The sequence below is a fragment of the Canis aureus genome, chromosome 28, assembly GCF_053574225.1.
Source record: "Canis aureus isolate CA01 chromosome 28, VMU_Caureus_v.1.0, whole genome shotgun sequence".
Lineage (NCBI taxonomy): Eukaryota > Metazoa > Chordata > Mammalia > Carnivora > Canidae > Canis > Canis aureus.
The window spans coordinates 17,172,655-17,200,000 of NC_135638.1; the positions used below are offsets into that span (position 1 = coordinate 17,172,655).

At 37.1% G+C, this 27,346-nt stretch overlaps 2 protein-coding genes across 25 annotated transcripts in view; one reads left to right on the forward strand and one right to left on the reverse strand.

Annotated features, from left to right (window-relative positions):
- ZFHX4 (zinc finger homeobox 4) overlaps positions 1 to 27,346 on the reverse strand; it is a 181,687-nt gene that overhangs the window by 129,060 nt on the left and 25,281 nt on the right. For 2 of the 3 annotated variants that reach the window (XM_077876499.1, XM_077876500.1), the window contains exons 2-3: positions 26,949 to 27,346; positions 25,576 to 26,078 (exon numbers count right to left, since the gene is read on the reverse strand). The exon at positions 26,949 to 27,346 is cut by the window's right edge and continues 2,238 nt beyond it. In XM_077876499.1, the coding sequence (XP_077732625.1) occupies positions 25,576 to 26,078; positions 26,949 to 27,346 (901 nt within the window). The remainder of the gene's footprint in view (positions 1 to 25,575; positions 26,079 to 26,948) is intronic. The other variant, XM_077876501.1, reaches the window with a different exon arrangement.
- Positions 19,330 to 27,346, forward strand: part of LOC144300474 (uncharacterized) — a 76,195-nt gene continuing 68,178 nt past the window's right edge. For 4 of the 22 annotated variants that reach the window (XR_013367143.1, XR_013367136.1, XR_013367139.1 and 1 more), the window contains exon 1: positions 19,335 to 19,556. Coding sequence is in view for 1 of the 22 variants with exons in the window: in XM_077876502.1 (XP_077732628.1) it covers positions 19,732 to 19,734 (3 nt within the window). In the remaining 21 variants the exon portion in view is untranslated. Of the gene's footprint in view, positions 19,557 to 19,576; positions 19,735 to 27,346 lie in introns of those variants that run through there. The other 18 variants (XR_013367150.1, XM_077876505.1, XM_077876504.1 and 15 more) reach the window with 11 other exon arrangements.

Consider the following 27,346-nt stretch of genomic DNA (forward strand, 5'->3'; position numbering starts at 1 on the left):
GGGCCTCCATTGATCCATCCACTGGGTGCGCACAGCACAGACCAGGGTAGCGTGAGCTTCTCTCCACCACCAGTGTCTCAGCCCAGGCGTGGAGCCCAGGGTCAGCTCTGAGAGAGTCAGGAGAGCAGCTCTCATACTTAGCCAGTCCTTACTTTCTCTGCTGAGATGACCAAACAGGAAAAATTAAAGCTGGTGACCCTAGGATAGTTTACTCTCAAGGAGAATAACAGACTAGACCTCCATCTTTTTCTGCTGTTCCTAACATTGTTTCACTTTCGTTTTAATTTAAAGCTTTGTACAATGCTTTTCTCTCCCCCCTGACAATCACTGGAAATCCAGATTCCTTTCTGCAATTAACAAACAAAAGACAGTTGTATTAGATTATTTCATGAGCTAGTCATAGAGAAGGGTATATGACTCCAGGCCTCTCCACAGGCTGGATGATTCTCTGTCTAAATACTCTCTGCTTGGAGTGGATATTTAACTATCATCTGCAGTGGGAACTAAAATGTGCTGCTTTAGAAAAGCAGCTTGCATGCCAGGGTCCACTCAATGTAATGGTGTCTGCTTTGAAGATTATTTTAATCTCCCCCCACCCTTGTTCTGAAAGGCAAGAATGAAGAAAATGACAGCTCCATTATTAGAAATGCAGCCACAGAAACAAACTACTCGAGAATTCTCCGAAGGTGTACTATCGAGGCAAAACCACGGTTTTAAAAGTCCTTCCCTATTTTTGCAATTGCGTTTTGTGATATGGAGTCACACTTTAAAATTATTGTTTTTCTTATTTAGCTAGGTTTTTCTCTTGCGTTTTGACCAATGGAAATAAACTAGAGCATTACCTTGTGTTTCATTTTTGTGGTTTTTACCGTACAGTTATGGCCAACTCAGAGGTCCGTTGTTGCCTTGGCTTTGCAAGAACTCCAAGGGAACATTTAAATGTAGGTAAAAATTGTTCCGCTAAAAATGTACATGACGATGATGTAGCCATTTCATTATTTTTAAAACTACACTTTGAACTTATAAAATATTATGAATACTAATAATTTAACAATTAATACTCCTTTAATACATATACACTTTAGATATCTCCAAAAAGACTGCCCTACTCAAAAGTGCCTGTATTAATCAATTTATACAATGACATACATAGAAATACTTTGATGAAGGAATTTAACCCAACAAAATTTTCCTGTATTAAAAAAAAAAGTATCTGAGAACTTATTAGGCACTATTAGCATATATATAACACAAAAAATTTGACCATAAGTGTGGTATGACCTAAGACTATCACATTAAATAAAAATGAATTCCCATATCCCATCCAAAGGACAGCTAATTAAAATTTGTAATGTTGGTGTGGTCAGCATTCATTCCTTTGATTCAGAAATATATATGGAGACTAATTTTATTGTATTTTGAGAGAGAATTGTTCTACTTCACTGATACTGCAAATATGAAACAATGGATTTATCTATTTTTGAAACTCAGGTTCTTTCAATTATATTCGAAATGAAATGTTTGCAGACCTCTATAGATCAGTGACTGAATGGGACAGAAGTTAGCAGCTCCCATTAGCCACTCAAACCCATGGACTCTCTGGACATATACTGCTTTTACTGTCTGGATCACAGGCTCCTACTACTAAGAAGGTAAAATGTCTACAGTTATACTGACTCAGCTGTAAGTTGAGGAGGAAACAACCAACTCTTTCCTGAATCAGACAGTGGCCTTCTTTCCTCTCTCCACACCTCCAAACCTCACATCCACCTATCCAATCCTGTAGGATTCCATCCAAACACTAACTTGCTCCTGTTTTGCCCAGCTGGCCATACTCTCCTCTAACTGTAAAACCTCTCACCACTTTGTAGCTCTCTGAGTCCATACTCTAGGATGATTGTTCTTAAATTTACAGAGTCTGAGAATCTTAGAAGAGTATGTGCATGCCTATTTGTGGGAAAATGCATCCTCTTATACACTCAGGAGATGCACGTTCCATACCTTTCTAAAACTCACATATGGACATCCGAGGTGTCCACGGACTCCAGACTGATGTCAGCCACAGCAGAAGCCTAGCAGTAAAGAATGATGCTTAAGAGCACAGCCTCCAGGAAGGTAAGTGTGGGTTCACATCTCAACTGTCCGTATGACCCTGGGGAAGTCATCTGACCTCGTTATGTTCCATTCCCTAATCTGTACAGTTGCAATGAGAACTGCATGTACCTCATTGTGCTGTTGAGGACTGAACAATAAGGTGGACATAAAACATTCCCTGCTACATAGAATTTTAGTTATTATGTAGTGATACAAAACGTAGGAGTTTTATATGGGCATATTAGCTCTTTGTATATGTCTCTAACCATCTCCAAGTCAAGGACCATGTGTTAATCAAGTTTGCATTTCCCAGGGTATACTTAAAAATGGTTTTAAAAATATACTATTGAGGCAAAACTCCTTTAAAAAAACTTGTGAATTTTTTCAACAGCATTATTATATGAACAAAGTTTACAGAATCAATGGATTTGCTTCAGAGCTGTAAACTCTTCAGTCATTATCTCTTTGTTCATGTGGTCACAAAGCATTCCATTGGCCACAACTAAACCAGTTCCTTCTCTTTAAAAATAATACAGATGGACTTCTTTGGGGGATGGTTTTAATATTGCCTGTCTGCCAGGGAGGAGACTCCTCAAGGTCTCCTTTGTCCTTATGATTCCAAGATGAATTAGTTTTTCCAGAATCTTCTAACTCAATTATTCTAGAGGTAAATTACGTTTTATTAACAAATAGAAAAACAAACACCAAGCTCTCCTTTGTCACTTCGAAATTTGTTTTCTCCCAGTTACACGGAAGAATTTCTAGCTCTTTCTGACACACAGTACAAAGATGCACATGGCCTAGCTTCACGTCCCTTTATTATTTCACAGACTTCAGTAAATTCTGCTCTTATTCTTCTCCTTTCGAGATTTATTAATACCAGCTTTTAGTCATCTGTAAACCCATCCATGCTGGCTGCAAGCATTCTTGTTACCCTGATCTGGAGCTTTTCAATCTGTTATATGTCTTTTGGGGTGAAAGGTTCACATCTATAATATTTCTGTTTTGTTCATGCTGATGCAATAGAATTTTATAACATACAACAAAGAACCGGAATCTCAGCAACAGCATATGTAAAAGCATGTCAGGAGAAAAGGGCAAATCCAGGACCACTGTAAAGACAGAGCCTCAGAGGCTCCATCCTCGAGTCACCTATCCCATAGGAGCACTTTTCCAATTAATTAGAATAATATGTCACTTAAACTGAACAATAGAAATCATCTTTGCTCTCTAAACTCATGAAAATTAGATATTCTGTACAAAAAGTAAAAGAGGAGATCGTTAATTAAAGATTGGCTGAATCATTTCAAGTCACAACTCCCCACTTCGCAGCATCTCTTCATTCCCCACCAAACAAAAACAAAATATTATTAGAGCCCGACCATTCTTTCAGCTTTAATCCCATCCATTTACTCCCTGGATTTATTTAAGTTCTTACAAAAAATTAAGCTTCAAAGCATGAGGGATGCACCATATTTCTCCTGTAATCATGACGTTGGCTATCATTACAATTGCACTAATCTGCAGGGTGAAGAATCTGGTAAAGAACAGAAAACGCTTTTAAAAATTCTTCACAGTTATCTTTTCATTGTGATTGTATTTGTTCCACTAAAAATTTCTTAATAAAAACAAATGTTTTCTCTAATCAATCCCCTTAAGAACCACTAACAAAAGCAATATTCAAGAAAGGAGGTGGATGCACCAATGCTTTAGCATTAAATTATCTCTGACCTTGAAATATTACCATAGGCAATGAGGTCATATTCATCATCATAACATTATTTGGAGGTTAAGTCTCTCAAATAAAACTTACATTTTTCTAAAACCTATGAGCGTGGTGGGAAATCTTCTAATCATCAAACCAGAATCACTTATTTCAATAATTAATAGAACTAGTTGTGAATATGAATATTTAAAGAGTCAACACAAAAAGACCTAGATGATTCAAGGTAATCACTTCCATAACGATTGGGGGGCTCTCCCAGACTGTGTTAGTAGTCACTAATAACCCATTTCAAACCTGTGACTTTGCAAGGGCCTCATTTTGATGGCCTAATAGTGTCAGGAGCAGATTTCAATGTAAATTATTAAAAAACCATGATAAAGGCCAGTACTGCCACCTGCATTGAAAGAGTGTATGCTCTTCCTTTCATCTCTTGATTAACATGGAGCTGACTTTCCAATTTGTGGATTAACTATACCTTTTACTAGTTCTTTTTCACCCACTGATTTCCTGCCTTTTGGCCATTTCTTAGCTCATTTTCATATCCCCTAGAGGGGAAAGAGAGAAAATTAAACTCAAACCTATGGAATTTGCTCTAATGAAAGGAAAAGGAAGAGATTGGAAACCCCTGGCTAAAATGAGGTTTGGGGATTTTCATACTTGCCTTGGTTCCAGTTAACCTAGACTTATCAAGGAACTACTTTATATGAAGTCATTTATCCTTCACCTCCACAAGATGATTTAACTGTGACCATGGTGGGAAAGCTATTATAAACCAGAACTTTTCATAAAGTTTCTTAAACAAAATTATATGTGGGAAGATAAGTTAATACAAATCTCGAGACCCATATATAGAAGAAGCAAAATATCAGAAAAAAAAACATCGATTCAGTTCTAACTTCAAAATTATGATTATACTGTGCCCAATAAATGAGGTGTAACTGTTTAGAACTTATTAATAGGCCTCTGCTTATTTACTGCTTTTACTGATCAAATATCCCAGCCCAAGTCCCTAAAGGGTTAATGCTGCCGGGTGAGTGGAATTCATGAGCATAATCCTAAACAAGTGAGGTGAAGTTCTATCAGGTCTATTTCAGCGTATCAGGGATTACCGCTAGCTGTCTAATCCTGCTGAGCCTCAGGGAGGAACGTTCTATTGTATTTGAAATCCTGGCCAGGAAAGAACAGAAGGTTAAATGGGTGCCTTGCTCTGTAATCAAATATCACAGGCACTACTTATCTATTCAATGAACAACTGACGTAGAAAATCAATTAAGAACCAAATAGCTTCTTAGGAATTTTTACCCAGAAAGAGGCCAGATTTTTTTTTTTTTTTGAAAAATGGGTTTATTTGATACGTTTTATAGAAAAATACTAAAAATCTGGAGCTTCTAAAGTTGTTCATCTAGTTTCTAAAATATGTCTTGTCCCATATTCATTAGAGCTTCCGTATTTTTTACTTGTGAAATGGGGGGCATTTCAGATATAAAGATACCACACTGTAGTGTGCCTGAGTCACTTACCTAAGAAAAGGAAAAGCCATGCGAAATTGATCCATATAAAATACTGTTAAATCTGATGAAAAGTTCTGATCATGCAAATGTGCATTATTGTTTTTAGTTAGATGACTGAAATCATTTGCCTCTTCTCAAATGCTCTCTTCAACAGTGCATCATTAGCGGAAACATTATGAGCAAAGCCAGGGTTTGGGAAAAGAAGGTGGCCACAGCCCTAGGGATCTTTGTTCCCAGGAGGAAGAAGCTCCTTTTGGTGGGCTTAAGGCTAACACCCTTGTTTCACCACCCTCATCCTTTACCTGTCACTCTGAGTAGATGTCACAGTTCATGCACACACACAAACAGGCTGACCTGGCCAGTCTGCCTGACCTCGGACCAGCCTAAGATCAAATCTGGTTATTAATAATGGGGGAAGTCAAAATGCAATCTTTCCAGACATTGGAGAATGGGGCTAGAAGTAATGCAGGAGGTACTCCCTGTCAATAAGAAGCATCATGACGCTAAGGGTTAAAATGTTCATCTGGTCCTGAGCAGGAGTTAAGATAAACTTTTTTTTTTTTTTTCTTTTCTTTTCCCGTTCTGTGAATGCTATGGCGAGAAGTTTGCTCAGGGCCTTTATATGCCCAGCTTATCTGTCCTTACACTTTCAATTATTTTTGGACTCTTTGCTTTATAAGAGTTCTTATAAGGTAATCCATTTGCAGGCTAAAGCAGATATAATTGGAAAAAATATTGCCCTTTCATAGTCATGGAAGATATTTTACAAATGGGATGAAATACTTTTAATACCCTCATTGTAGTTCAATGTGCATATAATTTTAACTATGGGTTCTCATTCTCTATAATTGTTATTCCCTATAACTTTCTCTCAGAATATATCCATAATCTAGGCTAAAAAGAGGAAATATGAAAATCATTGAAAAGCCTAGGCAAATACAAAATGCTCTACAGTAATAAATGTATTACTCTCTCAAACCACTACTAAAATTAAAGAGGGAGTTTAATCTAATATTCCTTCCATAATTTATACAATCATTTCCATGCTCCTAGGTTATAGGCCTCTTGATAAGACAGTTATGTATCCTTCATGATAGAATCACCATTAATAATTTGGCCAAAATCTCTGCTACAGGACTATCAGTAGTTCCTGTAAAAGTACATTTTGAAAATCATCATTAAATTTTTATTTAAGTACAGTCCCAAAACAACACAACTATAGAAAATGCCCTTTTTCAAATCCTGGGAATAATTTTTTTTTTTTGCCTGTACTACAAAAGTACATTTTTAAAAAGCAGTAAAGTCTTTTCTTGTAAAAAAAAAAAAAAAAAAAAAAAAAAAAGGTAATATCCTCTTTTGATTTTTGTTGTCTGCTGATCTCCAAAATTATTTCTTTGAGAATGTATCTAGCCTAATGTTTCTTAATTATATATTTGCTGCATGCTGAACTATCCCTTTGAGCTCTCTGTGAAGGCCCACTCAAAGGCTTCACACCAACAGGCATGAAGCCTTTACATGGTATGCAGAATTATGTTACAATAAACTGCCCCACTCCTTCAACCTCCTGGTATTTTATATCAGTTGCTTCCTCAAGCAACACAAATCCACTAATGCTTTAATTTGTGACACTGCTAACTGGTATTAACAGATTATGACTATGAAATGTCCTTGCATTTATATTGGCACAGGAGGATGATATGTCTGTCATAGTAGAACAAAATGCTTTAGGTCACACAAACATACAATACTGTACTATGTCTTTTTCTTAAGCACAAACCTCAAAAGGTTTTATTTTATGGTACACTTATATATAGTACACTTATGTGTGGTCATTGAACATTACCCTGAAATAACCAAAGGCCCAGGGCTCACCTCAGGCAAGGCAGGAAACTTCTATCCTGATCTATATGTATCAACTGGGTTCAAGTAACTGGTCAAGACCATCAAATTATTAGCAATATCTTGAAATATATTTTTTAACTAAATCACCCAGTTATTTTATTAGCATGACTCTTTCAGTCTATGAGGGGGGAGCTTGTTTTGTTTGGGTTTCTCATGGAATATAAGCTATATGGCCAGTGGGATTCAGGTACACTTTGGCATTGGTAGTTTACAGTACATCCACATTTAATAATGTAGCTCTTGTACAGAACTGATTGATTATTTCAAGGTGATCTATAAAAAAAAAAGACCCTCCTTTCTGAAATAGACAAAGATCTAGTTTTTAGCTTGCCAGTAACTAAATACAGTAACTTTTCCAGAGTAATGTGTTTTGGCAATATAGATTCTGTTGCTCATGAAATTGGGCACCATATTTATCTGCTTCTTTTTAGCTTTGGTTGTCATTGTAGCTACCAGTATATGTCTATTAGACGATATGTTCTGGAGAAAAGGAAAATATGGGATATCATTAAAAGAAAATTGTCAAACTAAAGAACACACTATACATACTTCTCTTTCATAAACAGGATAAAGAAATAGACATACATCTATGTCTACACACACACACACCCATACGCTCCTCAGACACATACATGCACATGTCATACCCACACTTCTATATCCATATGTGCAGAGAGAAACAGAAAGAGAAAATATATGCTATTATGAAGTAAAGCTCCAAAAACAAACCTCAAGATCTGCCTTCCTAGAATAGCAAGAAAATAAAAAATTGCAGAATCATTACAGTGAGCTACAAATGAGCAGACAACCCAGCGGGCCTGTGGAAGTTGGCTCTCCTGAGACCTATAAGATTCCTGTTCAGAAAATAGACTATATATCTGCTGCCTGGGGATATCTTCGTGTACAAGGAGAGTAGATTTTTGCAACTATGATGAAGCAAAGCAGGATTCCAAAAATTGACCAAAAAAGATATTCCTACAAAATTCAATCCAGGGGCCTTAGACTTTTTTTTTTTTTTAACCCAACTTTTGGACTCCGAAACGGTTTCTTGGCCCGACAATTCACTGAAGTGCCAGACCGTCAACAAAAGAACAGCTGTTTTGTACAGAAAGGTTTTCTTTATAAAGGTTTGCCATTTTTCCTACTGAAATAGGATTTTTTAAATATCAAAACATGTCAGACTCTCATCCTTAGAGGCAACACAATGAGGAAGACAAGGGCAGTGCTTTCCGTGATTTGTCTGGACAGAATATGCAGCATCAGCAGACTTTAGCAAAATCCTAGGGTGTGAAAGGAGGGGATTCCAAGAAGACATTAGAAGACAGTTTCTCTTCTGAACACAGGAGGAACAAATGTGAATGGAGCTGAACTGAGTATGATCACACATTCACGACTTTTCTCATGAGTCTGTAGATCTACAGACTAGAATCTTCACGATCTTCTAGTCCAGCAATCCTTAAATCGGGCTGATTATCAAAATCGTCTCTATTTTATTTTAAGATTTTACTTATTTACTCATGAGAGAGAGTAAGAGAGGCAGAGACATAGACAGAGGGAGAAGCAGGCAGTCAGCCTGATGTGGGACTAGATGTCGGATCCCCGAGATCACGCCCTGAGCTGAAGGCAGATGCTCAGCCGCTGAGCCACCAGGGCGTCCCTCAAGATCATCTCTTTAAATGAAGAGATTCCTGGATACATCCCTAAAAGCCATGGCCTTGGAATTAGTATGTTTTCAAAGTACTAGCCAGTCTAATGATCAGCTTCATTTCAACCAAACTTGCATATCCTATTCTCAAATCTGTCAATTGGATATGCAGCCATTTCTAGAATGCCTTTTCATATAAGCATTTCATGACTCAAAAAAGTTTGAAAGTGCTTGTACTCTGATAAAATCTCAGTGGTAAGTGCCTGTTTCTTTTCTTCTTTTTTTTTTTTTTTTAAGATTTTATTCATTTATTCATGAGAGACACAGAGAGAGAGGCAGACACAGGCAGAGGGAGAAGCAGGGTCCCCACAGGGAACCTGATGTGGAACTGGATCCCAGGATGCCAGGATCACCACCTGAGCCAAAGGCAGACGCTTAACCACTGAGCCTTGTAGGTGCCTTCTTCTGCATGACAGGCAGTATCTAGTGATGTCCATTCTGTTCAGGCCCCAACTACTCTTTTAAATACCTCCATACAGTGTCTCATTCAAATTCTCCACTTGCTTCTAAGATTAGAAGAGTCTGATTTATACAAACACCTACATACTAGTAACACAAATAATACACTAGTGTTAATAATAAAAAACCTTATTATTTGTTTACAATAGCAATTAACTATTGCTTTGCCTAAAACATGATGATGTGTTTAATGCTTGTCTCCTCCACTAAACTATAAAGTTTACCAGTGCAAAGCCTGTGTCTTTCTTGTTTGATGTTATATCCTTATTCCCTTGCACAGAGCCTGACAAAGTGGGTTCTCAGTAAATGAATAAATGAAATGATTAATATCAAACAAGTAAAACAAACACAAGGGATTAAGGGATGTTTTTCAGCTGTCTCCCTATATATGGTATATTACCCTGCTTCCTGTTTACAAGAAAAATACACAAACATGTATTTGTGGATTGAACAAAACAATGGAAAACTTGGAACCTGATCTATGTGTAAGTACATCAGCAATTTAAGATAAGACCCTTGTTAAAGCTAAGAATAAATTCAGCTCTGAGAACCACAGAAATGACCGCATTTAGACCAGATCTCAAAGACCGCTAAGTTATAGCTAATTTTCTAATCATAATGTAACTCAGAACCCATTGTATAGATGAAACAATTGTGGTAACAGCCTAAAGGCAAAACTAAAATTAATGCCAGACATGGAAGCTTTTAACAGTCATTTTTCAGCTGTGAGCTCCACTTACTACTACTCATTTGCAAATTCACACTTGGCAGACTTGAAAACTGGTATTTAAAAGTGTAATACATAGCTCCTTTTCTGTGGGCAAAATTCTAAGAAAGAATGGATATAGAAGTTAAGGCACATAAAAGGATACACAAATAGTTATTTTCTATGAGCTATATTTACCCATTTTCAAGTTGATGAGTATAGCTACATTCCTCTTCAAAGCAAATTTCAATTGAAGGCCAATTGGAGAGATAAAGTTAAGAATGGCTTTTCAAGAATGACAAGTCCTAGATATAATAGTGTAACCAAGTGCACTTATAGAAATTAAAAAGGAAAGTGTCTTACCAATAATAAGAAAAGCAGAAGTTGTCTCCAAGTACAAAAAAGCAATGCCAATAGACTAGATACACTGACAAGACAGGAGTAATATTTTCCACATATAAGAAAAGCTTTCATCTCAGAAGTCTTTTTTCAAAGCTATTTTTGTACCTTAATTAAGATCTACAGAACTCAGTGGAGTGTTTTTTTTTCCTCTCTCTCTCCATTTACTAATATATTAACTAAGGCACAGAAATGCTTGCCAAAAACCATATAAAGAGTGAGAAAGTCAGTTGGACACTTTAAGACAGAAAATGCCTATCCCTTCTTTTTTCCTTCCTTAAGTTACACAGAGATAAACAGACAGACATAGACATAAATGTAGGGAAAGTTGGATGTGCACTTCTTTCACTGTCTTTTTCTGAGACATCACTCCACACCTTCCTACCACCCTGCTCCCCGAATCTATTCATAATGGGAGGGTATCAGAAAGTGATACCTACCTTGTCAATGCTTATTAAGCTCGTTGGTATTCATAGACATTAGTGCTGACATAGGCAATCTTTGTTTTGCTGTGTTTTAGACTCAAGAAAGCAATTCCAGAGACTCTTTTAGCTTGAGATAATATGGGAGCCTATCATGTTTTCTTATATAATTTCTCCTTAATGTTTTTTTCATAATAAAACAGAAAGAATAAATTCATTTGGGGAATATAAATAATAGTGAAAGGGAAAATAAGGGAAGGGAGAAGAAATGTGTGGGAAATATCAGAAAGGGAGACAGAACGTAAAGACTGCTAACTCTGGGAAACGAACTAGGGGTGGTAGAAGGGGAGGAGGGCGGGGGGTGGGAGTGAATGGGTGACGGGCACTGGGTGTTATTCTGTATGTTAGTAAATTGAACACCAATAAAAAAAAAAAAAAAGAAAAAAGAAAGAAAGAATAAATTATATAATGGCTATGTTCTAACAGTAGGAACACTGGTAGCCCAACCCCTGACCTCACTGTACTCATGTCAATACTTTATGAAGATCAGTAGGTCTTCGGAAATTGAAACCTTCAAGGAATATTAATAATTGTTGAATGGAAGAGGATGATGCCTGAAATAACTATCAAAAAATATTAAGACTATTTTATCAATAACTAATTAGATCAGATACTAAAAACAAACATACTTATGTCTTTATACCTACGAAAAGAAAAAAAAATATCCTAGTTGGCCAAAAAAAGCACCAAGTAATATTGCCGTTTATCCATTTCTTTACCATTACGAAAAAATAATACTCATGCTGACAAACATTACATAAGTAGGAGGGAGAGGCAAAGAAAGAGAAGACTTAAATTATACTGATACTATATGTTATTTCCCAATAATGGGACAACCATCTTTACTGGTGTGGAAGCAAACAACCACCCTTAAAGTTCTGCGAGGCAAGAATCCAATTCTTTCCCCCAATACCACAGAAAATCTAAATATTAACTTCCTAGATGACACAAAGGAGTAAACATTGCTAAAATGTGTTATAGAAAGTACTAAAAATGTCTCTGCAAACTTCTGGAACTCAGAAAGGCTGTTAACAAGGCAAAATCACAAGGGAAAATAAAGCACAGTTTAAAAGCATTCTATATTTTCTACTAAAGACTAGTGAGCTCCTTGAGGACAGGCACGGAATCATATACTCTTTGTGTCTGTCTTACTCACCACTGGGGTCCAGCACAATGTGTTTCTAACAAATGAGAACAAACAAGCATTTCTGCATTACTAGAACATCAATCTTAACAACACGTCTTTCAGTAAACTTCAGTTATCATAAAATATTCCAATTTTTCATTCCTACAAATATGGAGAGTTCAGTTGTAGATATTTTTTCAGAGAACATTCTATGAACCAAATAAAGAATTTACATTCTGACACTTTAAAAAAAAGACCTAAACTATATGCTGTTATCAGTGATTTTTCTAATTTGCTATCCTACTACATCTCCCAAAGGCTTTCAATCTCTATCTATCTCATCAGTACCTCTTTTTCTCTCTCTGGGGATTCATATCCTTCCCGAAGATCGACAATTACAGTTACACTCTTATTTCTATCCCTTCTGCCACAAACAAGGTCTTCCTTTCCAGGTATCCTTCTCAGGGTAGGATCGTCACTGTGACACTGTCCTGTTTAAGACCGTGGGTGCTAGAGCCGGCCAAAATGAGCTCAAATCCTGACTCTGTTGTCACTCTTACCATGATGGATAAATTAATTAAGATTTCATTGTTTTAGTTCTTCATCTTCAAAATGGGGATAATAATAGAACCTACCTAATAGGGTTGCTGTTTGATTTAATGAGTTAATTTTTTTTAACTTAGAATATCTGCCACCTCGTAAGTGCTCAGTAAATGCTGTATTAATTTTCTTACTGAATTCATCGGCCGAAGTAGAGCAGATGATGCATAAGGTTGAGAGATTGGAAAAAAAATGTAATATTTAAAGATTTAAAGGAAAAGGAAGAAGGAGCTGACCAGGTACAATATAAGAAGTGACTGGCAGTAATGACAGTCCAGTTAACTAACATGAGATTGCTGACGCAGCAATGGCACTCCCAGGTATACATCTAAGAAAAATGAAAACATCTATCTACATAAAAACTTGTACACAAATGTTCACAGCATCATTATTCACAATAGCCAAAAAGTGGAAACAACAAAATGCCCATCAACTGAAGAGAGGACAAATAAAATGCAGTTTATCCATACAATGGAAATTCCGTATATAAAAAGGTATGAAGGTGGGTGGGGGATGGGTAATTGGGTGATGGGCATTAAGGAGGGCACTTGATGTAAGGAGCACTGAGTGTTGTATGCAACTGATGAATCACTAAATTCTACCCCTGAAACTAATAATACAGTATATGTTAACTGAATTGAAATTCAATAAAAAGTAAAAAATTAAATAAAATAAAAGGTATGAATATAGATATATACTACAATATGGATGTATTTTGAAAATATTATGTTAAGTGAGAGAAGTCAGTCATAAAGCACCACAGATGGTATGATCCCATTTATATGAAATGTTCAGAATAGGCAACTCTAGAGAGACAGAAAGAAAGCAACTACTGGTTGTCTAGGGCCAGGAGAGGAGGGTTGGTTGGGGTCGATGGGGGGTAGACTAAATGGGACAGGATTTCTTTCTGGAGTGTTGAAAATGTTCTAAAATTGATTATGGTGATGGTTGCATACTTCTGTGAATATTTTTTTAAAAAAATTTCATCCTGGGGTGCCCAGCTGGCTCAGTCAGGGGAGCATGCAACTCTTGATCTTGGAGTCATAAGTTCAAGCCCCATTCTGGACAAAGAGATTACTTTAAAAAATAAAAAGAAAAATGAAAACTTTCATTGTGTAATTTAAATGGTTGAATTGCATGGGAAATGAGTTATGTAGCAATTATATTCAATAAATATGAATTCTATATCGATTATATATCAATACATATGCAAATTCTTAAAAAGCAGCAAAGCAGAAGAAAATGGTCTCAACATTCATTACACTGTTCACACAGTAGGCTTTGCAGCATATAACTTTAGTCCCTTCCCTTTCTAATTTAGAACTGATTTCTTGAAACATTTGGTCACATTTTCCTATATAATTTCATGCTTAATTCCATCATTTTCTAATTCCATCATTTTCTTATTCCATCATTTTCCCACTGTAGACATCTTACATTTGACCAACTTAAGAAGATATTTGTCCTGGTTACCCAATGCCCTGAATTTCAAGGATCATTCTGAGTCTAAATGTCTTCTGATATCTGTTGTGACTTTTAGATAAAGTATAGAGCACTAATTAGGTAGGCATTAATTTGAGAACACCTTTGCTTTTAAAGACACTTTAAAAAAACACTTAGTGCTGAAAGTTCTGTGAAGAGATATCTGCTCCAATGGGGGACCAGGGCCTGCCTTTTGTAAGGGAGAAAAAAGGCTTTATGTGCTCCCACAATTAGTGAGGCCATTTACTTTTTGGAGAACCTATCACTTTTACCAAATCATATCCTGTTCCCTGAACCTTTGATTAGTCATGTGTACATACAGACCTGATTTCAGTGCTTGCTGACGAGTCTTGCACAACATCATCAAAGGTTTATTATCTCTAGAGACTGAGAACACTTACAATATGCAGGAAGAGATTTCTGCCATTTACTTTAAAACCGAGTAAGTGGGTATTAATGATTAACTCATGATCTTCATCAATTTTTAAAAAAATAAGTCTTCATATACTGTATTCTTATTTTTTCCTCTCTCTTTCTCTCTTACACACATGCACACAGGCATGTATTTTTTTTTCCAGGAGTTGGAGTAAAATAAGTATAAGTCCATGTCCCTGGATATTCACTGAAAACATTCCTGGAGTACTGGCATTTTGCCTTTTCAATCTTAACACATGAGACCTGAATATATCCACATTTTTCTACACCCATTGATAAAGAATTAAATTGTTCACCTTTTGGAAAAGTGTTAACATATGTCTCAAGATACTTCTGCATCAATGGTTTTCCAATAAGTTATCAAACCATCATAATTAGAGGGGTAGACACAGTACTACAAGAAGAAATAAAAAGGGGGAACCCTGGGTGCCTCATCGGTTGGGCACCTGCCTTTGGCCCAAGGCATGACCCTGGAGTACCAGGATCGAGTCCCATGTCAGGCTCCCTGCTTCTCCTTCTGCCTGTGTCTGCCGTGCTCTCTCTCTGTGTTTCTCATGAATAAATAAATAAAAATCTTTAAAAAAAAAAAAAAAGAAGAAGAAGAAGAAGGAATAAAAAGACCTAGCACATGCCACAAAGACTTATAAGTAAATATTATACCTGATGATCTATCTGGAAACACATATCTAAAGAAATGTTTACAAAAGTAAGCAATTAGGAATACGTTTCTGCGTTTATGACTTAAAGATGGTTATTATCCTCTGTGTTGAAAATGAACACTCTAAAAACTAAATAATTCTTCCTAAACCCCATCTTCATTTTTCTAATATTTAAGGAATTATGAAGGCCCACAACAGTATTTCTCTGGGAAAAAAGTTATTTATATATTCCCTTTGGGCCTATTTTTCAGGAACTTGGTTATGAGTTTGGTTATTCTTCTTAGGGAATAGTCATGGAAAAAACTTGGTACCATTGTTTCATCCAAATGTGTTTTTTTAATTACTTAATGTGCTAATAAAAATTATAATAAATGAAAAGTAATAATAACCCAGAACTTGCTTTTAGCCAAATTATTTCTCAAAGGACACTGAGGGGCCTCTGTTTAAAAAGTAGTGATAGTATCACACGGCAAATAGGAGATAGTTTTCTGCCTTCTAAAGTACTATGCAACATAGATTCACAAACCAACAAAATTCTAAAAGATATATCCTGGGGTTTGCATAATTCCTCTTTTAGCATGTTAATCTTATTTTTAAAAACAACACTATTCATTTGGTATGAAAATAATGAATCATCCTCCCCCTCCCCATGTCTGCTGTCACTTACTGCTCAGTGGTAAGTGCTAATATATGTTGAGTTTCCTTGTAAACTGACACTTTTTCAGAGGTGATGGCAATCAGACCTACTACCTGATTTCTTACCATGATCTTAGGCCCTAAGGACATGTGCTAGTGTTATTTTCAGGCTTGCCAAATGAATAGTGAGAAATATCTGAAGCCTTTGAAAGGTACCACACATTACAACGTTATAATGAACAGACTGTCCTTGCATGCTTCACAAACACCAGTTCAGATATTGAGAGCTTCTGTATTGCTAACAATTTTGTCATTTCAAAACTAAGATTATTCTCATTTTTCAATAAAAGAAGATTTCATTAATGAATGTGGTCAATGGCAGCGACGTCAACAACTGACACTTTTTTCTGCAGGGAGAGGTAGCCAGATTTAGGAAGGCAAGCATCTCTTAAATTAAGTCGATGCAAACAGTTCTAACAAGATTTGGAGCTTTACGTTGGAATCATTAACAAAATTTTCAGGAGAGAGAGGAAAGGAGTGCATTAGAAACATATGGTGAAAAAAATTTTTTTCTGAAACCTTGTAATGAAAATGGATCAAAGTACGAAGTGAAAGATAAAAGTAAAATAATAATAATATTAATAATAAATCAAAAGGAGAAAATTTTTTAAAAACTAGGTAAGTAAGAGAGGAGCAAGTGAACAAGTCTTCCTCCAGTAGTTATCAAGATGCCAGGAAAAGGGAATGGAGTTCTGGGCAGACAGTAGACTGTGCTTTAGTTGTTCCTGTTTGGGAAGTTAATGCTTCGGGAGGCACATTCCCTCTTTCAGATCAGCGGGGTACCATTTAGTACATTACTGTTCAAGTACCCTGGTGACCTGAATGAATGCGTGCAGCTTCCAGAGGTGCTTCACTTGCAAGCCCGGAGAGCTCAGGCATTAGAAGTGATAAATATTCTATTAATTCTTTCTATTTAATATACCAAACACCCAAAAATGCCAGTAAAAGGAAGTTTCCTTAAAGCGAAAGAACTCCGTTGTGCCAGGAGCTTTGCAGGCAACCAGCAGTTTCTCCCCAACAGGTGTGAAGTTCGACCTTCTAGTTGGCTGCATTCATCCTGGCCGGCTCTTGTGTTACACTGCATCTGCCACATTTTTAAAGGAGCCTGCTAATGCTAACTTGAAGGAATAAAAGTGGGCTCCGAGGGCAGCCCAGGTGGCTCAGTGGTTTAGCACCGCCTTCGGCCCAGGGCCTGATCCTGGAGACCTGGGATCAAGTCCCATGTCGGGCTCCCTGCATGGAGCCTGCTTCTCCCTCTGCCTCTCTTCTCTCTCTCTCTCTCTCTCTCTCTCTCTCTCTCTCTGTGTCTCTCATGAATAAATAAATAAAATCTTTTTAAAAAGTGGGTTTCAAAATGATTAAGCCCTAGACAAAATTGTTAGGTTTGCCTCCAGCGCTCTGGCCTTCCTTTTTCTGTCCCACTCTCTGCTCTTTCTATCCTCAAGCACAATAAAAAGTTTTCCTATTAAGCAGCATCTCATAATGTGGGCTAGAACTCCAGCTCAGGCTCTATCTGTGAGGACTTAAGTCAGGCATTTTGCTCTGAATCTCAGTTTCCCATTAGGTCAAAATAGAAACAGTAACATATAACTGTTAGGAAGAGTAGAATGAGATAATGCAAGTAAGAAGTCTACCTTATTGTGATTGTTGTCAGCCTGTGTCACTTTTTTAAGTGAATAAATGAGTAAGTCAATTATCAATAGGGTTTTACTGTTGACAGAGTATCTGCCATCAGGAGAAGGAATATTTTGGTAAGATTTCTTCCCAATATCTCATAAATCATATATAGACAATCAATTGCCAACTCTCTTTACAGACGAGGCTTTTCTTGATACAGGACACATATTCATGGATGGAAAAAAAAATCAATATTTTAAAACTTTAAAAGCTTCCCTTCCAAACTTGAGTCAAGCGATACAGTTGAGCCTATCAATGGCTCATTTCTTTCCATTTTCAGCTCTGCATTCCACTAATTTTATCAGCAGATAGCATGAGACAAAGAATTTTTCAACCTTAACCTTCCTCTACATTATTCTTTAAAAATTGCCTAATGGGAAAATACAACCTTGACATTTATTCTGTAAGCCACAAGAAGAGAGAGAGATGCTTTTTCTATGCTAGCTAACATTTCCAGTGAAAGAAAGGCTTTAGAAAAATCTGAATCAATAAAGTTTTAAGAATATGGTCCAATATACTTTGATATTGACATGTACATATTTTATAAAATATATGTAAGTATTATACTCAAGGCCACAAAAGTACTTTCCCTTAAAGATGAGAAAATTAGAGTATTAACATAAGATTATAAAACCAAGTGAAATAAAACATTGCCACATGCAACTATCATTATCTATGATAGTAACAACCTGGTTCTTGTAATAATCTATCTTTAAGCAGAACTCTGACTGACAGTATTATAAACTGAACTTATAAAGATTCTTCAGGAGTCAAACTAAATTAGCATCCTGATCCTATATGGGAGTTGACTGAAGTTGTAATCTGACGTTTTGCATTCTTTATTAAGTGGTTTTCTTCTTCGTTTTCTAGGTAATGCGTCAGTAGCATCATCCTCACGTGTGAAGAACACGAATGTTCCAACTAATAGAAAAAGCGCTGTACTGCCTTAGATTCCCACCATAACCCTGTCTAAAGCAGATCAATAAAGTCCTGCAATGCAAGAGGGCAATAAGAGGAAGTCAAGATAATCAAATAGCATTGCTCTGCAACTACTGATGACCCAAGAGAGCAGTCACAGTCCTTTGACTAGCCATTGTTGAAAGAAAAAAAAAAAAAAAAACATGGAAGCTTTTGATGGTTGTTATATGGGGTTCAAACCTCAATTTTATTAATATTCCTGCCACACTGGAAGAACAGAGTGAGTCCAGAAGCATCACCTTTTAGAGAAGATGGCTTATACCCTACCACGTTAAGGGAACACAACCTCCATCGAGAGACTGAGCCGGCACATAGTAAGCGCTCCATCAATGTTTCTGTATTTATTAGAAGCAAGACTTGGGATATCATTCAGGCATTCTGCAAACAGAACTTTAGCCTTTGTGCCTATACCAATCACCACACTCCTTTGAGGTTACAGGATCTGTGAAGATGTTTCTTCATAGGCTACAGGGGGCTGTTGCCACGACGGCCACTCTTATTTGAATAAATCCTATCATCATAAGCTCTCCTGAAATACACTGATAATTTGGGAAAAGTGCCTTTTAAGGCTTGAATTATCTGAATAATGAACAAATCTCCACGTCTAATTGAACTCAGCCTGAGCAGAGGCTCAGACTCAAAGCAAACTTGGTAAAGCATTTCCAGTAGAACTCAGGCAGGCCAGATGTTCTGGAAGCAGAACCACGGTCATTATGCACATGCCAGCTCCTCCTCACTCCACCCCGGGCCAAGACCCTTTCAGCAGCGCGAGGCCTGGTTAACATATGACTCTGGCTGCATTACTGCGTGGCATCCCAGCACCCATTTGAACATTTCAGCAATTTTAAACAAGCTCCACTGACAGGGACTATTAAATTGAAGCCAAAGAAGCACACAGGCAGAGCACATTAATTATGAGGTAACACCTTTGTATGCATTACCTAAATGACCTCAGGGTGGGTGACACAGAAGCGATTTACTACTTTGGGTTGAACCATACCTACACTTCACATGAGACAGGATGAACACGAGTTCGACAAAAACCGTAACATAAATCATCAAGTATGAGTTGACATGGTCCTGAAGTGAAGAGAATGGTAGTGTCAAATTTTTTACTGTGTCTCTGAGATGAGGGGCAGTATGATGTGTGGGGGGTGGTGTGTGTTCAGGAGGGGATGAGTGAGAGAAGCTCCTAGAGTGGGGCCCCACCCTACCCAATCCCCATCCCTGACAAAATCACTACACCCCCTCACACATTCGAATTTCATCCAGATTAAGCAGTTCCTTTAAAACAAAGTGCATCCCGGGAAAGACTTGAAAGTCATTTACTCTTTGGAGGCACTATTCTGCTTTTATGAAAGGGCTTCTTTCCCCTTAATTAGGGGAATGCTAGTTTTCTTTGGGGAATTAGATGGGCAATCTCGCAACATGGAGCATTTCCATGAAGAGAAGGTCTAGGTGGCATAAAATAGGAAGGATTTCAGAGAAACAGAGAAGAGCATAATAGCGTGTGCCTGACCCACAGGGAGATGCTAGCACTGGTTAAGGAAAGACAGGTTGAAAATAAAATAGGAGGATTCCTTCGCACACTTTGCTCCCTTTAAATTTCGCCTGGGTTTGTTAACAATTTCACACACTAAGAATCATTTTATCTATTCTGACATGGATGTAGTAAGTTGCTAATGCTGGGTCTAAAGTAATCCTTTTAGGGGTTGATGGGTATTAACATATATATTTTATATTTGGATAGACAGATTTCTAGTCATTTTTTTTCTACAGGAATACAAAGAGTGTTCTCAGCTCACGATGTAATATATTACTTGCCATGTGAAAGCAGTGAGAAAGTCCATATTTGTGCTGGAGTAGCCGTGTTATAACACATGGCTGTGCTTCAGCAAATGTCAGGCTTAAAAACAGAAGTAGACGTAGCAGATAGGGCTGGCCAATTACGTTGCGATCTGAAAACACTAGTGATTTATTAGTTGCTATTAGCTAACCAGCCCCTTTCCGTTTGATCTGCGTATTTATTAGTTATAAGTATTATGCAAGCTGTATTGTTTCACCACAGAAACTGTTTTTTCAACCTCTGCCTTGTCTTTTTGTATGAGAATACAACAGAATAATTTGAGTTGTGATTACTTTTTTTAAAAAGAAATCCTGCACCTGGAATTAAATTTCACACCGCATTTCAACCTTGAAAGAAACATAAATCTGAAACCAATACAAAAAGTGTAAAAATTTCCATATTCAGGTTAATGTTTAGCAACAGAAAAGAATAACTTTTGTTTATCTCTGAAAACAGCTTTCTTCATCTAAACAAATGACTAGAAAAAGATTAAGAAAAACCTGTTTTTGGTTTCTTAGATACACACACATATTCCAATTTCCTTTTGCACAATGACTTTTATGCAAATGTGTACCACACAATCTCCTGACCTCTTTTACCATCACACCGGGACAATGACAGTTCAATAATTGAAACGGTACATATCTGGTATATTTGATTTTAAATTGCGAAGTTGGACTCAGGCCTATTGAAATGAAAATGCTTGTGATTCTTTGTTAATTCCAAACTGATCGGGTTATTATTCCTACTAGTAAAAAAAAAAAATGCAAAAAAGTAGGTGAAGCTAATTATTCCATTTTTTTATTTCCCTTCCACATACTTTTCCCAATGTGGCTCCTTGCATTCTCTTCTGTGACCCTCCCCCACACCTTGATTTTAGTTCTTAACCCGGATGCTTTCATCCATAACACGGATAATGAGAAAACTCCAAAAATGTTCCTTGGGGGAATGTTACACTAAAAGTTACCTAGGACTAAGTCCCACGTGTGTTCTTTTGCTCACCATGGAGACAAGCGATTCATTCACTGCTCTCAGCCAATTTGAAATCCAAATATGAAAATAGCATTATGGAATTCAGACAGACTATTCTGCTTCACTACTAGCAGATGCAGGAAGAAAAAAGGCTGGTATAATTAAGCTTTTGACTTTGAACCAGCAAAGCTGTGAACACCTCACTTAAAAATACATATAATATTATAAGAGCAGCTGAAGTGCAGGTGTGGCAAGAGGATTTGCAAGCCCTGCATAGGATGGGGGTAGACCAATCAGCTGGCTGCAAGGTCTTATCCGTTCTGGGACTAAACTAAACTGTAAAACTGAAATATGGCCAAAGTCGTATATGTTCTTCTTTGGTTTGAATGTGTAGCGCTAAGTGGCTTTCATTATATCTTTTTACTCTATTCTTTAGAAGAAGTTTGGGATCAGTTAAAGGGTAGACCAATTGTAATGCTTTAAAAAAAAAATGAGGGTTGGAAGTAAAGGGGTTTCCTTAATACATATCTCTGTTATTCACGTATTCATTCTACAAATTATGAGGACTTATCATGTGAATATCAGTTGACAAAAATATGTAGAGGATGCAAAGGTGTGAAATTGGAAGAATATAATCAAATCTAATTCAGTAGTTAGCTAAGAAACACTGCTTTTGCATCATATCTAGATCTAGATGTTGATATAGATAAACACACGTGCACACTTTACAACACTGACTTGTAGCTATCTGTGCACTCAGCATTTGTTAACCTCACTTTAAATATGCTTTTACACATGGGAAGAGAAGATGAAGGGCAATCTGTAGTTTCATTTTATTGTTTTAATTTCCTAGACCAATTTTGCTTCACCATTAAAATTTCTGGAGGAAAAATCAAAATTTAATAGTGCTTAGCACTTGAGAGAATTGTGCTTGAAGAAGTAAGATTTCCTTAACAATAACAAAATCCCTTTAAAAAAAAATTCTAAGGAAAATAATACTGCCAAAAAATGAATACAGCTTTGTTTGTTTTTGCAGTCATCGTTAGCAATAGACATAAAGGTATTCTTTTTTTGAGTCCATATGGAAAGATCATCAACACATTCTGCCTCTGGGTTCTTTGCCAAAATACCATAACCCACAAGCCTTCTACCTTAAACATAAAAGGAAAGGTGTTGTTCTGGTCAAATAAAGAAATAATTTTTACTAGCATACGTCTAATGTTAAAGCTGCTTAAATCCTGCCAAATACATTAAAACAACATCTGTAAAACAGATTTTCATTAAATTGATCAGTTTAAAGTTAAGCAGCTAGGCAGATGATGCTTTTAAGCTAACCCCTAACCTTTAACCTTTAACCTCCTTAAACTGGAAGAAGGACACACACTTCTTTTAGTAATACTGCTCCAGGTTGACAATGCAAGAGGTAAAGTGGTCCATTCAAATCGAACTGACACATAACCACATTTAGAGTGTTATGAATCAATATGTTGTCAATAACGAGGAAAGCTGTTTTCTCACAGCTCTGTATTTGTCTTATAACTGCTACTTGTCACTTTCCCTTAAAGTCTGAATAATTCACGATGCAAAATGATGTAAATTAAACTCTAATGAAAATGAATTTTATATAGGAGATTATTGTCTAGTCATTAACTCAGAAACTATTTTAAGTCTAATTTTAATATTTTAGCCTATTACAAACCATCACTTTTTTCTTCCCAGGCCCAGGCCAATTTGTTAGGTTCTCATTTAAAAGCAATTAATGTTACTTATGAAGCAATTTCATTTTGCCGACATAAGCCGACCAAGCTTGCTAATATTCTCATTACTACACTTGAAAATTCTCTATATCTGACTCATTCAGTTTCTGTAAATCAGTTTCGAAAAGGCATCCTCAACACACTACTACTCTAGAGCATTTTTCTAGTTACTACTGGAAATAATGAATACTCCTTGAAGGATAATGCAAAATAATATAGTTCGATTATCTAATACCAAGTTTCCATAGCTCAAATATTTACCTCCTCAATCTTCTTTTAATTCAAGGTAAGTTTGTTCAAAGTATGCTTTTGTTTGTTGGCTGATCATTTTTAAGCACTATGCTACAAAGACTCTTGAGTATTTAAGAGATAAACAAAGCAGAGTGGGGGACAAGTAAATTTTTATATGCCTTTATAACATTTTTAAGGGGAGAATACATATATCCTTTGGTTCTGGGATCTAAAGCTCTCTGCCTTAAAGCCCTCTTTATAAACAAGCTTTTATCTCATTTGCCTGTTACATTCGAGGGCAATATCCAACTCTCCCTGAAAAGAAACTTCAAGAGTAACTCTGACACTTAGCAAATTGTTCTGCAGATAGTGAGATCAACTCATACTCATGGAAAGAATGGATAAACTTAATACACACACGTTTAAATAATCATCAAACAATTAGATTAAACAACCTTTCCTGAGAAAATAAACAGTAACACTCTACCTTTCTTTAGCTTCCCACATGAGATCAATAAAATAGAAAAATTTGTACATTTATATCTTCTATTCACAACATGTTAATTTAAAGTGTTAGAGGAGCTGCGTGAATATAAACACAGTTCATGAATATTCTATATGGCTCCCAGGGTCGAGATCTATTATTTATACAAACTTAATGTTTGTTGTTTTTTTTTCCTCCTAGGTATTCTAAAAGTTTTAATAGGTCAGGTATCAACAGGAAAAAAAAAAAAAGTTGACAATTGAACAGTAAAACCTATGAATTATAATACAATTAATCCTTTCTATTATATTTTCAATACCATCAACTTAGAAGCTTGCCATCCTACATTAGGGCTTGTACTCCCCTCAAACTGTGTAACCCAAATCTAATGCTTTCATTATTGATCCACAGAGCACCGATATCACAGGAACAATGTTACAGATTCTCACGCCACATCTTTAGGTTTTTATGCTCAGTACCTCAATCTAGAATTTGAACTTCAAGAAACAACCCAAACTAATAGTGCCAGCCCAACCCAAATAAATAATTCCTGCACCTGCTCCAGAGATCCACAATCTGCCCTTTCTGTTGTGTGTTTATAGTCTGAAATAGTATTAGAAAAGCCATAGGTATTCTAATCGCTGGTTGACTCCTGATAGTATAGTTATCACTGATTTCTAGTATAAATCAATAGATAACACTTGCAAAATGGATTTTGTAATCATATTTAGAGCTTGTTACAATGACTAATGGTTTGCAATATTTTCTGAATTTTAATATCCTCTAGACAAAAGAAGTTTTTAATAAGTTACCAAGTTATTCATCATAGAAATGAATCTGTTACATTTGTACAAGAACCAAGACAGTCCAGCCAACTCAGTAAACAAACTCACAAAATAAATTAACCAGTAATTAGGGTTTAGAAAAAGTCAAGACAAGTTGTGTAGTCAATGGCGTTCACCAGTTGCACATATTCATTACATCTGCATAGTTGTTTTTCCCAGGAAAGATAAAAGTATATTTGCCATTTAATGAACATTTTTATTTGCTCCACTCCCAGTGGGGGTAAGGTCATGCAAAATAACAACTGAGTTAAGTGGAAGACCTTGAACTGATGCTAAGCGAAAATGTGTTTACTCAAAACTTACAGAAAAACAACAACGGAACACACACACACTCACTCACACACACTGTGTTTAGATCGCCCCTGTTGACAGACACCAAACAACAAAAGATGATGCATTCACGAAGTAGCACGGTTTTCGCGATCTGTTCCCTATAACCATGAACACTTAGCCAAGAGTCGTGCCATGTGTGTTTGTTTCTCATCAATCAATAAAAGGAGTAGAACAGTATTATTTTATAGGTGAAAATACTCAGAAAGGTTCTTTTATTTCCGGGAAACCAGTAAAGCAATCAATGCCACCGACATAGGTATAAAAGGGACATATGGCAAATCTTTTAAACACATTCTCCAAATCCATGTATCCCAAAATACGTTTAGTAACGTTAAGCAGGAACTGTGTACCTTGCCCTTCTATTTTTTTTTTCCTCGTTCTTTCCTAACTTGCAGATTTGTGCTCCAAGCTCTGAAACAGTTAATTCCCTTCTCTACTCTGTGCCAACGGAAATGGATGTCACTGCTTACCTTGTAGAGCTTCAGGGCCGCCTCATGCCTGTGATTGGTGGTATGCAAGCGTAATTTATCCACACTGTTGGTGTAGTAGTCACAGGCATTACATTTCAGGTGAACGGGGTTGCCAATGGCAATACACTTCAGCCTCCACTCATTGCTTTTGCCCCCTTCTTTAATGTGAGCCACCAGTTGATATTTCTGCATATGTTTATCAGTCTTGCAGTGGAGCTGGAAGTTGGCTTTGAGCTGAGTGTTGTAGTTACAGAGCTTGCACTGGTAGATATCTCCAATTACAGCCCTCCATTCCTCTTCAGGGAGAGAGCGCTCACTGCTCACATGCACACTTAGGGCCTCCAGGCTGTCAGAGGTGAATTTGTTGCAAACAGCACACTGGAATAGCTTCAGTGCTGGGTCACTGATATAAGGTGACAGCTCTCCTGCAGTAAGGAGGGACAGGTCATCACCCATTAGCTGACCACTGGCAAGCCGGATTTCAGGCGGCAGCTCATTATTTACTACAGGAAAAAAAAAATTAAAAGGAAAAATAGAGACTAGAAAACACAGCACACACAAAGGAATCTGTAAAATAAAGTCTTGACAAGGAATGTGCTTTCTCTAGAGCTTAAACTATAAAAAGCTGTAATAGGATTGAATCAGGATCAATTACAATCATCCCTTTCAACTTCTAAATTCCCTCATCAGATAGCTTTAATTACTCCTACTGGGCATGATGTCATTCTGAAATTTGTATTTTCGAGGGCGAGAAAGTTGATCAATACCATAACAAAACAGTCACGTGCTTGCAATTTAAGAGCCTAGCTAAACTTACATAAGCACTAATTGTTATTTTGCAATTTGTCTAAAAGCTTGATGAGATTTGGCTAATACCGCCCGCGTGCCTGTAATCTACTGCCAAATACCTGGGATAAGGTAACGGTATTACTGTTAGTTTAACTGCCTTCAATCACAGACATTAAAATATTTTTTCAAAATGTTTGATTAAAAATAACGGTATACCCTTTGGAAGCTCACGTTGGATATTTTAGGGAATGCTGGCTGGGACTGATGCTACAAGCCCTATAAGGTACAACTAATAACTGTAGGGCAACTAATGCAAATCAGCATTTGTTAATCAACCTGCTGAATGAAGAGGGAGTTTGCCGGCACCTCTTATGCTGCCCTTCATCCCTTAACTCCTTCCTCTCTGGAGTTAATTCAGGTTTGAAGTAAGGCACAAATGGTTTCATTATCCAGCTGAAAGAGAAAGTCCCTTCTAGTAAACGGTCCCCAATTTGTTGGCACTCACCACTTTATCTGGGCGTATCACGCCAAATCAAAATGTGATTAGAAACTAAGAGCAGTGCAGAAAAGCAGTAAATACTGACCAAGTCCTGGTGCCAAGGCAGCCGCTGTCGCCGGGTCCAGCTGGAATGGATTGATCATCAGTTGCGGGTCGGCAGGGTTTTCCAGCTTCATTCCGGTCAGGCCTATGTTCTGGGCTAGGTAGTACTGATAAAGCTCTGCCTCTGCCGGGGCGAGGCCCAAGTGCAGGTTATGCTGGATCTGCTTCATGTTCTGCTGCAAAAGCATCATATTATGCATGTGCTTTTCGCTGGTCATATGAATTCGGAGGTTCCTTGCGACGTTGGTTTCGTAATCGCAAACCTCACACCGCCAGGTGGGTTTCTGCTTGGGCTTGGATGGAGAGGGTGTCCCGCAGCCACTGAGGCTGGTATTGGGGGCTGGGGCAGAGTGGCCAAACACCTGCTCGCCATTGCCATTT